The 14919-nt window shown below is 42.7% G+C and overlaps 1 protein-coding gene across 3 annotated transcripts in view; it reads right to left on the minus strand.

The window, feature by feature from the left end:
* Window positions 1–13663, minus strand: part of LOC134336652 (syntaxin-1A) — a 338429-nt gene extending 324766 nt beyond the window's left edge. For 2 of the 3 annotated variants that reach the window (XM_063030989.1, XM_063030992.1), the window contains exon 1: window positions 12930–12976. In XM_063030989.1, the coding sequence (XP_062887059.1) occupies window positions 12930–12962 (33 nt within the window). In that variant the 5' untranslated portion in view covers window positions 12963–12976. Of the gene's footprint in view, window positions 1–12929; window positions 12977–13434 lie in introns of those variants that run through there. The other variant, XM_063030990.1, reaches the window with a different exon arrangement.
* Window positions 13664–14919: the final 1256 nt, after the last annotated feature.

Below are 14919 nucleotides of genomic sequence, written 5' to 3' on the forward strand. Positions count from 1 at the left end.
AAAGTGCAAAAGAGAAAAAGATTACAAGGTTTTAAAAGCACAATGAGTGTAAGGGCACTTTATCTGAATGCCTATAGTATTCGAAACAAAGTCAGTGAACTTGTGGCACATATCAGTACAAACGGGTATGATTTAGCCGCATTACAGAAATGTGGTTGCAGGGTGGAAAGGATTGGGAATTAAATATCCAAGGATATCAGGTAATACAGATAGGCAGTAAGGTAAGGGAGGTGGGGAAGTGCTCTTAATTGAAGATGAGAGCAGGGCGATACTGAGAGATGATTTGAGATCCAAGGAGCAGAAGGTTGAATCCATCTGGGTAGAGATTAGGAATAGTAAAGGGAAAAATAAAAAAAATCACTGGTGGGAGTTGTCTATCAGCCACTGAATAATAAAATTACAGTGGCACAGGCAATAAACAGAAATATCTGAGGCGTGCAAGAATGGAACAGCAATTATCATGGCGGACTAACTTGCACATCGATTGGGTGAATCAAGTTGGTTGAGGCAGTCTTGAGGACTTCATAGAATGCATCATGATGGCTTTCTTGAACAGCATGTTACTGAACCTACAAGGGAATGTGCTGTCTTAGATCTAGTCCTGTGCAATGAGACAAAATTAGTGATCTTGTAGTTGGAGATCCTCTTGGAAAGAGTGATCACAGTATGATTGAGTTTTCATGCAAATAGAGGGTGCAATAGTTCGATCTAAAACCAGTGTATTATGCCTAAACAATGGAGACTACAATAGGATTAGGGAGGATTTTTGGCTATCATATACTGGGAACACAGGCTATGTGGTGGGATGGTTGACGAACAGCGGAACACTTTCAAGGAGATTTTTCATGGTGCTCAACAAAAGCATATTGCAGTTGAAAGCAAGGACAGTAAGAGTGGGGACAGCCAGCCTTGGATAACTGAGGAAATAAAAGGCGGCATCAAACTAAAAGCTGGTGCATACAAAGTTGTCAAGAGTAGTGGGAAACTGGAAGACTGGGAATATTTTCAAAAGCGACAAAGAAACACTAAGCAAGCAATAAAGAAAGGGAAGCTAGATTATGAAAATAAACCAGCGCAAAATATGAAAACAGTTAGTTAGTGTTTTTATAATTATATGAAGTGGAAAAGAGTGGCTAAAGTGAATGTAGTTCCCTTGGAATATGAGAAGGGGGAACTGATGTTGGGTAATTTTTAATTGGGGAAAGGCAAATTATGAGGCTATAAGGCTAGAATTTGCAGGTGTGAATTGGGATGATGTTTTTGCAGGGAAATGTACTATGGACATGTGGTCAATGTTTAGAGATCTCTTGTGGGATGTAAGGGATAAATTTGTCCCGATGAGGAAGATAAAGAATGGTAGGGTGAAGGAACCATGGGTGACAAGTGAGGTGGAAGAAGGCAGCATACATGAGGTTTAGGAAGCAAGGATCAGATGGGTCTATTGAGGAATATAGGGAAGCAAGAAAGGAGCTTAAGAAGGGGCTGAGAAGAGCATGAAGGGGGCATGAGAAGGCCTTGGCGAGTAGGGTAAAGGAAAACCCCAAGGCATTCTTCAATTATGTGAAGAAAAAAGGATGACAGGAGTGAAGGTAGGACCGATTAGAGATAAAGATGGGAAGATGTTCCTGGAGGCTGTGGAAGTGAGCGAGATCCTCAATGAATACTTCTCTTCGGTATTCACCAATGAGAGGGAACTTGATGATGGTGAGGACAATATGAGTGAGGTTGATGTTCTGGAGCATGTTGATATTAAGGGAGAGGTGGTGATGGAGTTGTTAAAATACATTAGGACAGATAAGTCCCCGGGGCCTGATGGAATATTCCCCAGGCTGCTCCACGAGGTGAGAGAAGAGATTGCTGAGCCTCTGGCTAGGATCTTTATGTCCTCGTTGTCCACGGGAATGGTACCGGAGGATTGGAGGGAGGCGAATGTTGTTCCCTTGTTCAAAAAAGGTAGTAGGGATAGTCCGGGTAATTATAGACCAGTGAGCTTTACATCTGTGGTGGGAAAGCTGTTGGAAAAGATTCTTAGAGATAGGACCTATAGGCATTTAGAGAATCATGGTCTGATCAGGGACGGTCAGCATGGCTTTGTGAAGGGCAGATCGTGTCTAACAAGCCTGATAGAGTTCTTTGAGGAGGTGAGCAGGCATATAGATGAGGGTAGTGCAGTGGATGTGATCTATATGGATTTTAGTAAGGCATTTGTCAAGGTTCCACACGATAGGCTTATTCAGAAAGTTGGAAGGCATGGGATCCAGGGAAGTTTGGCCAGGTGGATTCAGAATTGGCTTGCCTGCAGAAGGCAGAGGGTGGTGGTGGAGGGAGTACATTCAGATTGGAGGATTATGACTAGTGGTGTCCCACAAGGATCTGTTCTGAGACATCTACTTTTCGTGATTTTTATTAACGAGCTGGATGTGGGGGTAGAAGGGTGGGTTGGCAAGTTTGCAGACAACACAAAGGTTGGTGGTGTTGTAGATAGTGTAGGGGATTGTCAAAGATTGCGGAGAGACATTGATAGGATGCAGAAGTGGGCTGAGAAGTGGTAGATGGAGTTCAACCCGGAGAAGTGTGAGGTGGTACACTTTGGAAGGACAAACTCCAAGGCAGAGTACAAAGTAAATGGCAGGATACTTGGTAGTGTGGAGGAGCAGAGGGATTTCGGGGTACATGTCCACAGATCCCTGAAAGTTGCCTCACAGGTGGATAGGGTAGTTAAGAAAGCTTATGGGGTGTTAGCTTTCATGAGTCGAGGGATAGAGTTTAAGAGTTGCAATGTAATGATGCAGCTCTATAAAACTCTGGTTAGGCCACACTTGGAGTACTGTGTCCAGTTCTGGTCACCTCACTATAGGAAGGATGTGGACGCATTGGAAAGGGTACAGAGGAGATTTACCAGGATGCTGCCTGGTTTAGAGAGTGTGCATTATGATCAGAGATTAAGGGAGCTAGGGCTTTACTCTTTGGAGAGAAGGAGGATGAGAGGAGACATGATAGAGGTGTACAAGATAATAAGAGGAATAGATAGAGTGGATAGCCAGCGCCTCTTTCCCAGGGCACCACTGCTCAATACAAGAGGACATGGCGTTAAGGTAAGGGGTGGGAAGTTCAAGGGGGATATTAGAGGAAGGTTTTTTTTACTCAGAGTGGTTGGTGCGTGGAATGCACTGCCTGAGTCAGTGGTGGAGGCAGATACACTAGTGAAGTTTAAGAGACTACTAGACAGGTATATGGAGGAATTTAAGGTGGAGGCAGGGTTTGAGGGTCGGCACGACATTGTGGGCCGAAGGGCCTGTACTGTGCTGTACTGTTCTATGTTCTATGTAATGAGGAAATGGCGGAGGCTTTGAATGACTATTTTGTGTCTGTGTTATGGATGTGATGGGAGGTGAGGACTTTGATACAATAGATATCACTGAAGAGGTAGTGCTGACTAAACTTGTGTGTCTGAAGATAGACAAGCCCCAGGTCGTGACAGAATACATCCCAGGACACTGAAAGAGATTGCAGATGTTATAGTAAAGACTTTGGTGATAATTTACCAAAATTCTCTGGACTTTGGGCAGGTTCTGGGGGATTGGAAGACGGTGAATATCACACCACTATTCAAAAATGGACATACAGTTTAAATCTGTATTTGGGAAAACACCCAAAGCCATCATTAAAGAAGAAATAGCAAGGCATCTGGAAAGAAATGGATCCATCAGGCAGACACAGCATGGATTCAGCAAAGGCAGGTCCTGTTTGATAAACTTACTGGAGTTCTTTGAGGACATAAGAAGTGCAGTGGATAAAGGGGAACAGATGGATGTTATTTACTTGGATTTCCAGAACGCGTTCGATAAGGTGCCGCATAAAATTTTCATACACAAGAAAAGGATGCATAGAGTTGGGGTTGATGCATTAGCATGGATAGAGGATTGGTTAACTGATAGAAAGCAGAGAGTTGGGATACATGGGTGTTACTCTGGTTGGCAATCATTGGTGAGTGGTGTGCTGTAGAGGTTGGTGCTGGGCTCACAACTGTTCACGATATACATTAACGATCTGGAAGAGGGGACCAAGTGCAGCATGTCTATGTTTGCTGATGACACTAAATTGAGTGGAAAACCAAACTGTGCAGAAGATACGGAGAGCCTGCAGAGAGATGTAGATAGGTTAAGCGAGTGGGCAAAGATCTGGCAGATGGAATACAATGTTGGTAAATGTGAGGTCATCCACTTTGGAAGGAAGAATGGAACATCAAATTATTAAGTAGTAAAACAATACAGCATGCTGCTATGCAGAGGGACTTGGAAGTGCTTTTACATGAATCACAAAAAGTTGGTTTGCAGGTGCAGCTGGCTATCAAGACAGCAAATTGAATGTTGGCCTTCACTGGTAGTGGGATTGAATTTAAGAGCAGGGAGGTTATGCTGCAACTGTGCAGGGTACTGATGAGGCCACATCTGGAGTACTGCGTGCAGTTCTGGTCTCCTTACTTGAGGAAGGTGGATATACTGGCTTTGGAGGCAGTGCAGAGGAGGTTCACCAGGTTGATTCCACAGATGACTTTGAGGAGAGCTGGGACTATACTCGCTGGAATTCAGAAGAATGAGAGGATATCTTATAGAAGCGTATACAATTATGAAAGAGATAGATAAGGTAGAGGCAGGAAAGTTGTTTCCACTGGTAGGTGAGACTAGAACTAGAGGACATTACCTCAAGATTCAGAGGAGTAGATTTAGGATGGAGATGAGGAGGAACTGCTTTTCCCTGAGAGTGGCGAATCCGTGGAATTCTCTGCCCAATGAAGCAGTGGAGGCTACCTCAATAAATATATTTAAGACAAGGTTGGATAGATTTTTTGGATAGAAGGGGAATTAGGGGTTATGGGGAAAAAGGCAGGTAGGTGGAGGTAAGACCAGGGCCAGATCAGCCTCGACCTCATTGAATGGCAAAGCAGGCTTGACGGGCCAAATGGCCTACTCTTCCTCCTATTCTTGTGTCATTATGAAGGAGACGAATAGGAACCAAAAAGTCTTCAAAATACTTAGTGCTGTTAAACATAGCATGGGGCCAATAAGTAGATAATGTGTTAAATTTTACAGTCACAGGCCCATCACTTTGCTCTTGGTCATGCTGTGCTTAACTGAATCAGATGAAACGGAGCTTCCCCAATTTCAAATGCACGTCCTGATAGAAATGGATATTTAATGGCGCACTGAAGTCCAACATCCAAAACACTCCCCAACCGTTTGATAGACCAAAGGTCAACAGGTTTGTTTTACTACAAAGACATCTGCCATTAAAAATAAAGTGTATAACTGAATAAAAATAATACAAATGTATAAAGATGAAAAGCATGATGGAACACCGGACAAATTTTAATAACAAAGTTAGATTCCACTTTAACACCAGAAATTGATACAAATTTGACAGACAGCCTTTGACCCGATACATTAAAGCAGCTACTCTTGGGATGCTCTCTGACTGGAGTGATTCAAATGTTGGCATTTTTATTTCAGATTTGCAACAACTGCAGGTTTTTATTAAATTTCTTCTGCAGCCTTACAATTTATATTGAAGTCAATGGGATCTCTGATTCTGGGCCCGATAAAACCTAGTGCTGGGTCCACCAGGAAAGTCTTTGGAATATATGGTAGTGAATCTCAACAAAATGACAGCCCTCTACCAGACTCTGCAACTGGGTTCAGGAGACACAATGGCTCACGTAGCACAGCCACAGCCTTGCAGATACAGACATGGGCTCAGTCCTGACCCTGGACGTTGCCTGTGTCAAAATAGTACACTCTCCCTGTGATCAAGTGAGCTTTCTCCAATGCCCCAAAGACAAGCAGATGGGTAGATAAATTACCCCTAGAACATGAATACTATCTAGAAGGTACAGGAGCCTAAAGATGTTTTAGGAATAGCTTCCTCCCATCCACCATCAGATTTCTGAAGGATCCTCATTAATTTGCTCTCTTTGCATCATTTATTCTTCATGCTTCTTATTGAAACCTACTGTAATTTTTTAATGTATTGCACTGTACTGCTGCTGTCAAACAAGTTCCATAATAAGTCCGTGAAGATAAAACTGATTCTGAAAGCGAAGGGTAGGATAGGATCCCGAGTTGATGAGAGCATGCAGAGATTTAAAATGAAAGGGATTGTTGAAGGATCAGTGTTCGTAGGTGATTGATGGTCTGTGGTGCACTGAAGAACCAGTTTCTCTGGTGCGTCTCTCTGCAATTTCTATCTGGAATCCAAATGGCCAAAGTCTGGAGATGCAGCATTTAAAACTACACGTATGCAGTGACTTGTTATGCCCCAACACTCACTATTGAAAGGGTAGTGGAAACAAATTACATGCAGATTGCAACAGAGAATAGAGATGAGGAGGAATTTCTTTAGTCAGAGAGTGGCAAATCTATAGAATTGGCTGCTGTGGATCCCAAGTCACTGTGTACATTTAAGGCAGAGTTTGATAGATTCTTGATTAGTCAGGGAATGAAGGGATATGGGGAGAAGACAGGAGGCTGAGGGGGAAAGTTGATCAGTCACAATGAAATAGCAGATCAGACTCGATGGGCCAAATGGCCTAATTCTGCTCCTACATCTTATGGTCTAATAGCATATTGCAAAAGGGAAGAAAATAACTAACTGGGAAAAAGTAGAGAACTAACTGGAATATTCTTTCCCACAATGCCACACATGGGCCAAATGCCCTTCTGCTGAGTTCCATCATTCTGTGAAGTTGTTTATGGGTCAAGTGAACCCAGAGGCAAATTTTGGTGGAGTTCTGTACATGGTAGAGAATCAACACCATCCCTGCAGTCCAACAGGAAATGGTTTGCTTGGAGAGGATCTCTTAAATCCCGAATGCTGGCTTTCACAGATTAGCAGGAAATAAACCTCCCATTGGACTCCAAGGGTTTCTGAAGCAAGTACAATCTAACAGATGCACATGTGGAAGATAAGAGGGAAATATCAAGTTTCTGGTTTAACAGCCCAGTGTACAAAACTGGGGATCACTTTGCAATCTCCTTCAGAGTGACTCAAGGACAGTTGTTGCAGAATAGGGAATCTGGGGTTATCCATTTCTTTTGGATGCAAGAGGAAAGCTTTATATCTAAGTCTGAACCGTCAGTAACCCAAGATTGCTTGTGAAAGCAGTTTAGAAAAGCTTTACAGCTTAAATGGAACTGAAACTAGCTTTTGGGCATTTGTTTCAGGTGAGTCTGGGGTGATGCCTATGTTGAGGTGTTTGTTTTTCTAATCCCTTATGAATCACCATCACATATGATTTTCTAACAGAAAGCTTGAAGCTTACTCAGTTAAATCAGGATTAAATGATAAACCCTGATCCTGAATTTATACAGTACTTGGTTGTGATAGAGGCAATTAGGAGATTCAGAGCAGGGCACAGGCAATCCAGACAACAAACAGGTCTGAGTTAATTTACTGATCATAAGATCCTGCACCACTACAGAAATGCTGCAGATAATTTCCCAAAATATGCCGGCAGGACACTGTATTAACGTCAGGCTCCCTGAATAGCAGCTCAGTCAGATTACCCTCAGCCAATAAACATGTCAATTGCTGTTCCAATGAAGAACAATTTCTATTTTATGCCTTTTGCTGAGGCAGCCAGGATTCTACACAATTTGGCCCTCCTAGAGAATAGCATAATGGTTGTGGGTGGAAAGGGGAACCAGTCAGGAATTCCGACACCCAATATGTAACCAGGAGGGAACGCTTGAAGCAAGAAGATGGCATGTTCATCATGGAGTGGAAACAGACCAAAGTTGTGAGTAGACCAGTACCTTCTGAATGGAACTGGGGCTGCATCTGGTGAGGTTTGAGCTCCAACAATATATCTTTGGATTATCAAATATTGCATATTAATCAGTTCTTCATTGGGCAATAACTATGTGCATAATACACTACCAAGTAGAAATGCTACAAGGCCAATTAAGCTATTGTAAACGCGAAAAAGGCTTGTCTGCGAGTTTGTCACCTATCCTTACATTCGATATGGTGATGTCAAAGGTTCTGTCTGATGATCGCCATTGAGCACCTGAAGGTGTTTCTTAGAATTAGAAGATGCTGCTGTTCAAAAAGATGGCATAATGACATTTTATCTTTTGTGATCGACCTTATTCTTCCAGTTCCTTTAGATTATTCCACATGGAGATAGCAGTTAAAATAAATGCCCTGTAACAGCAATTAATTTCTGGAAAAGTAATGGGTGTTTGCTTGTTCATCTATTGTAACTGAAGAGGTCATTCATTATCTGTGGTAAGTGAAACTGGCAGGGACAGGGCACATTCTGTTTCTCTGCCTGATGGCACATTTTAGGACCAGTAATAAAATTTGTCTCCCACTTCCAGAAATGTGCTGAGCTACAGACATAAAGTGCTTTTCCTTTAGAAGGAGCACTGGATAAAGTCAAAAATTTAAAAAACAAAAAACTCTTAAATCTCCTTCCCTTTTTCTGTCAGACTCAACATGGGAGTTCAGATTATTGTCTCGTAATCAGGGCTAAGAGCCCATAGCAGCTCAATTTACTTTAGTTTTCTTTTTAAAAAGGTGGCTCAAAATTTATACAGTGGCATTTCAATCACATGTCCAATTTTACTATCACCATCCCTTCGTTGTTCCTGTGATGGAAATGCACTGAGATAACCAAACAACAAAATATTTGACAAAAACTTCTCAATGGTAACTTCAAATGATAAATCACCAAAAGATTGGCAGCACCCCAACATTACTGAATGACTGCAGCACCAATTACTTCATGTTTAGTATTTGCTGCCAATGGCATTTAAATCACTGTTGACAATTTCCCTCACTGCATGAAGAAAATAATGTGCAGACGTGCCTTTGATATTTCTGAAACTAACACTGGAGTTTGGGGACATTCCTTTGGTGGGAGAAAAATACTCACAGGCAGCAATAGATCAGAGTGGGCATTATTCAGTCCACCAGTGCCCGCCCATTGCAGGGTAGCTGACAACCATCTTGGTATTCCAGCACTCATTCTTACCTCCAACTATTTTCCCCAAACAAAATTCTGGAGCCCTTACAGCACTGGGCTTGTAAATTGTATTATATAACATAGTGAATGATTTAAAAAAAATAGCAACATTGCTGTGGTATTATTGGCCACTGGCTAATTCTTTCTTCCACCTACTTAGATGCAACTTGCTGTCTTCTTAAGTACTTGTAGACTGGGAAAGGTTTGTGTGCAGTCAGCTTGCACCGTTTGGGTCTCTAAGGTAACTCATCCTGCAGAAGTGGTGCAGACCAGACCATGGCCGAATCCCAAGTTCAGCCACAGGCTCAGATTGGTACACCTGGCTCACAGGTAGTTGGGGCAGCATAGTGGTGTAGTGGTTAGTGCAACGCTTTACAGTGCAGGGGACCTGGGTTCAATTCCCACTACTGCCTGCAAGGAGTTTATACTTCCTCCCCATGACTGCATGGGTTTCCTCTGGGTACTCTGGACTGTGGGGGGGGGGGGCAGTCCAAAGGCAGTTGGTAGGTTAATTAGTCATTGCAAGTTGTCCAGTAATTAGGCTAGGATTACAGTGTGGTTCAAGGGCTGGAAGAGCCTATTCTGCACTTTAACTCAATAAATAAACTTAGTTTAAATAATGCAAATAATAGACATATCAAATAAATGCTCTGAGTCAAATGCATTTTTGCCACCTTAGAGGTATTCACAGAAACAAGAATTACCAAGAAATACAAATTATGTTATGCACATGGAGTAGTGAGGCACAGCTCGGGAGGTATCAGTAGAGTTACGTACACCAGAACCTTCACACCAGATAGATTTGCATAATAGATTTCAGGAAAGAATACTCACTGGAGTTTGATAAACTGTCAGTATGTAAACTAGGAAATTAGTGGAGGTAATACAAATGTGGTTTACAACAGTCTGGAGGACAAATGGAGCATTGTACCCACAGTCAGCATAGTTCATGTACCACAGGGTATGGTCCATTTACAAGAAGGGATTATACATCAAGTGAAAAGTTGTGGCTTTTACACCTTTAGTTTTAAGTAATTGAGCCAGTTTTAAAGGTTTCCAAATTTGCAGCAGTTAATACAATCAGTCATCACCAAAGCCTGAAACTTCGCTTTCAGTTTTGTGACCAATGTATTATCTGCTGGGTGTGGTTTCCATAACTGGTCATTGTAGAGACAAGCTGGTTGAATGGTTAAATGGTTAAATGGTCTGTCCTGTTCCTAGCCTCAACGTCACGAACTGTTCGCAGAACACAACATTTCTTAAATTCCATCTACCACAACAGATATATTTACCCGAGATTCACAGAGGAGCAATTCAAGAGTGGGTACATAATCATCGGGGAGACTGTGAGTGACATGAAACACGACAGTCAGGCATTTACTAGTAAGATGAAGGTCACCACCTGCTCAAACTGGTATACTGAAATTAATGACCCTGAAATAAACCACTCATTTGCATTGAATCAGTAACTGACGTTCTGTTTCATCACCCAGTCACTTCAGTATAACAATGCTCCATTTCTTTTGTCACTTTGATTGTATACGTCCACATAAAGAGAGAACCTCAAAATTTAAAGTGTTCGTATTTCAAAAACTCACTGTGTGTGGTCACAACCAGATATTTATGCCCCTTCCTGGACGTGGATCAAACGATTGTATTAAAATGAAACCAGCTGCATACTGCTTGCTCAAAAACTGATTCCTCAATACTATGGCCAATGAATCCAATTCACTAGCAGAGATCAGATGCAGTATTGCATACAAATAAGACCCTCCCTACAGTGTGAAAATACCATGGTTGCAGAGATCGGAAAGAACAAAAATGCCATAGCATTCAAAAAGGCCAACTTTCGGCTGTGCAGAGAAAGGTATTATATCAAGTTTACGACCTTTCGACAGAACTATCAGAACAGTTGAAATGATAGACTCACATCCTGCAATTTTAACTGTTTTTTCTCTCTCTACAGATACAGACTGACTGCTGTTGTTTACATGGTTATTAATGTTAATGGGGATTTTATGTCCCAACAGTGAGGGAATATTGAACAGTTTACACAAGACTGCAATAAGAATGGAAGAACAGCTCATTTTTGCACTGGAGCCATCAGGAGATGAATCACTGCTGCAAGATGGACAGGTGCAGGATAAGTCATCAGCCAGAACTTGTGTCATCAATCAATAGCATTTTTTTCCACTGGTTAAACTTACAAATGTGGAATCTTTATTTTTCCCTTGGAATGGAGCACATTTGACTTGATCTGCTCCTATACAGTGACTGCTTTTGCAAAATGATAGGCTAGACAAGTTAGTCCAAATGTCAGAATTTTATTTAGTGAATCCATGGGTTGGCGGGGCATATGGAGAATAGGCTTTCAATCTGTGTTTATCCACTTTAAAACAAAAATTAAGTTCACACATTCTGCTCAGGATTCCTCTCGTGAAGCCAGCTGTAGTGGGCTAACATCAAACCAATCAGCACTCTTCCTGATTTAGATAAGGACATGAAGAGAATGGGCAGTAGGTCCTTCAACCCCTCAAGCCTGGCCCACTATTCAACATAACTATGGCTGATCTACCCTAAGCTCATCTCCCATCCCTACCTTGACTCCCTGACCTTTCATAAAGGTATTTTCTCTTTAAATATCCCCAATCATGGTTTCCCCAACCCTCAAGGATACTGAATTCCAGAGGTTCACCACCTCTACAAGTAGTTGCTCCAAGAGGGCTTAGCTCTGAAAGACCAATCACTAATCTTGTAACTATGTCCCCTTGTGAAAATGCCACAGCATCTACCCTGACATGGTCCCATGGAAGCAATTTGTATGTCTCAATAAGATCTGGCATTCTACTAAGTGCCAAAGAATAGAGGGCTAATTTAGTTAGTTGCTCATGATAGAGCAGCATCCTTATTCCAGGAATTTGCCTAGTGAATCTCTTCTGGGCTACCTGCAACATTATTATGCCTTCTCTTAAATAAGGGGCAAAGCTGTGCCAATGATGACCAACATTCCTCTGATAATCACCATTTCTTTCAAGCATCAATGAAGGGATCTTGCTTCTAATGCCCCTCTTCATTGGTTGATTCTAATTGACACCAGTTCCATCCAGCCTGGTGGAACACTTGACCTCAGCAGTACCAGGCTTGATTTATTCAAGGCTTTTATTTTTTAAATTTACAAGAGTGTTAAAAGGTCATTCCAGGTCAGATAGCTGATGAAATATTCACTGACTTCCAAGTCAACAGAATGCATGGTTCATTTTCCAATTTTCTAGCCCTTCTCATCTCCACCAGCAGCCAACTCTCTGGGCTCCATCACACATCCTACCCGTCGCCCCTGTCAGTCCACACGCACCCAATGAAACCAAACGCGCCCATTCCATGTACAGTATACTGGAGGTACTCAAACTACAGCTGGGTCGGGAAAAGCCGGGGGGGGGGGGTGCGGGTTAAAATAAGGAGGTGGAGAGAGAAAACTAAGGCGCTGAAGGGAGATGAGAAAATAGAGCACCGTGGTGCCATGACAAGTGTGTGACTGTAATTAGCATTTATTATAATTAAGTCTCAGAAGCTGAACGATAAAACTACATGGTAAAGGTGTATATGCTGCAGGGGGGTGGGGACTTGCTTTGGAGAGATGGAAATATAATTCCGCTCTCTTGGATAACAGTTATATCTAATTAGTTGATCCAAAAACCACAGGACAAGTCGGTTTCCACAGCAGAGGTAGAATGGCTGTTCCCACTGCCAGGATTCGGCGAATAGACAGACTACTAAACTCAAAGAAATCCTCATTGAAATGCAGCACTATCGAGCAGTTTCGGGTAGCAAGAACCAGGAGCAGGGAGAGAGGCTACTCAGTATTCATCTGGCGACTCGGATCAGGAGCCAAAGCGATCAATCATACCTGCACATCCTTCACCTGCAGCCCTGTAATCATTCCCGGCGACCGGACCCTTTCACCAAGACTCCGCCCGCGAGAAAAGCTGCGGACAACGCTCTCCGCTCCCCTCACCCCCTCTTCCCAACATACTCGCTCCCTGAGAGCTACTCCAGGTGAAACCCGCTCCCCGGGGCAGTTCGGTCTCAACGTTGATCCGCAGGGATGCGGCTGAAGTTCAGAGCTGTCCTGTCTGATGCCCGTCTCCTCCCTCCCCTTGTCTCTCTCTAGCTCCGCACTGACGCCAGTGTCCGCAATGCCAGGTACAATTCGTATCCAATATTGAGAAACGAAGAGAGAAAAAAAATAACCCGACTGCTTCCCCCTCTGACTGCAGCAGCCAATCACTCCCCCGAGTCAACTGCAACACGCCATCTCTCCAGCCCCGTTACCCGAACGGGCTGTTGCATCTGCAGCCAAGGACCACCTCGCACATATCCACCCCACTCCTCGTCCGGCTCTCAATACTCACAGCCCGCAACTCCTGGGTGCGATCTTTCATCTCTCCGGTGTCTTGGAAGCTCGGCTCGGCTCGGCTCGGAACGGCTCTACTGTGCGCACCGTGCACAAACTCAGCAACAGAGGATGGCGATGCCGAGCTCTGCGGATTCTCTCCCCCACTCACCGGGTGAAGGAGGCGGCTCCAAAGGCTGCCAGCTTCCGGCAAAGCGCATGTCGGGGCGGAGCCCGGCAAGGCTCACTTTATACACGGGAGAATAAGAACGACAAAACATTTACTGACATTAAAAACTGACACAGGATCCTGCAACTTGCAGGCATCTCACTCGCAAAAAGCAGCAAAATCAACGCGCGGCGCTTCAACATGAACAAATACTATGAAATTAACAACGAAATTCAGTGAAGTTAACACATTATGAAATTTCAATTAACCCAATAAATGGTGAAACTAATACTGAAATTAAGTGTTTTTATTAAGTGAAATTAACACGACACATTGTGTAATTAACAGTGCAATTAACATGAGATATGGTGAAATTAAAGATTAAATTAACATAACGCACAGTAATAGTAACAGCGAAATTAACAACTTTCAAATTTACAGTGCAATTAGTAGAGCACATGGCGGAATTAGTGAGATTAACAGAACGCAAGATTAAATTAACAGTAATTCATCACTGCACGTTGTGAAATTAACAACAGTGAAAAACAAAAACGATGATTTTAAGTGTGATGTTAACATGAGAAATTAACAAAGTAAAAGTGAAATTAACACCATTTAACGATAAAATTGACACAGAATTGTAATAAAAGTGAAATTGCCACTTGGCGGAATTAACAACCATTTTAACACAACACATGGAGGAAATTACAGTAAAATTAACAACACCCTGTGAAATTTACACAACGTGCAGTGACATTGGACAAGCCTTAATTTGCCACTTATTCTTCTTGTACATATTAGGGGAGGTGACTGAAAAAAAAAGTCGTCAGAATAGTTCAAGCTGGAAGCGAATGAAGTCTAACCTTGAGGGGTGAGGTGGGACTTAAAGGAGTCCTTAAAATCTTGGCGCGAGGAAGCTTGGAAGAGGAAATGGTACGGGGACTGAAAAAGTCCAGAAACTATCCCCTCTTCCGAAGCAACAGGTAAAACGGGGGAATGAAAATAAGCTTCGTGCGTTTTAGCTGTGCATTTTATCGGCCAGCACATACGATGTTGATAATGCATTGTACCAAGTCCAGTAACAGGTGCATGCTGGCGGTAGTGCTTTGCTTCCTTGGGTTTAATTAGTTACCCCCATGCTGACGAAGTGAGAATTGTATCACATGGTCCGAATGAATAGGAGGATGGAACTTGGTAATGTTAGTAATTGTGTTGAACGAGATGCATGCTTGCAGTTATCTAAGTTAAATTCAATGATTTGATGAGAAAGAGGAACAAGGGTAAATCGATAGGCAATGATGCAATGACAAAAAAGGAGACGATATTGAGATACGC

This window comes from Mobula hypostoma, chromosome 23, assembly GCF_963921235.1.
Source record: "Mobula hypostoma chromosome 23, sMobHyp1.1, whole genome shotgun sequence".
Lineage (NCBI taxonomy): Eukaryota > Metazoa > Chordata > Chondrichthyes > Myliobatiformes > Myliobatidae > Mobula > Mobula hypostoma.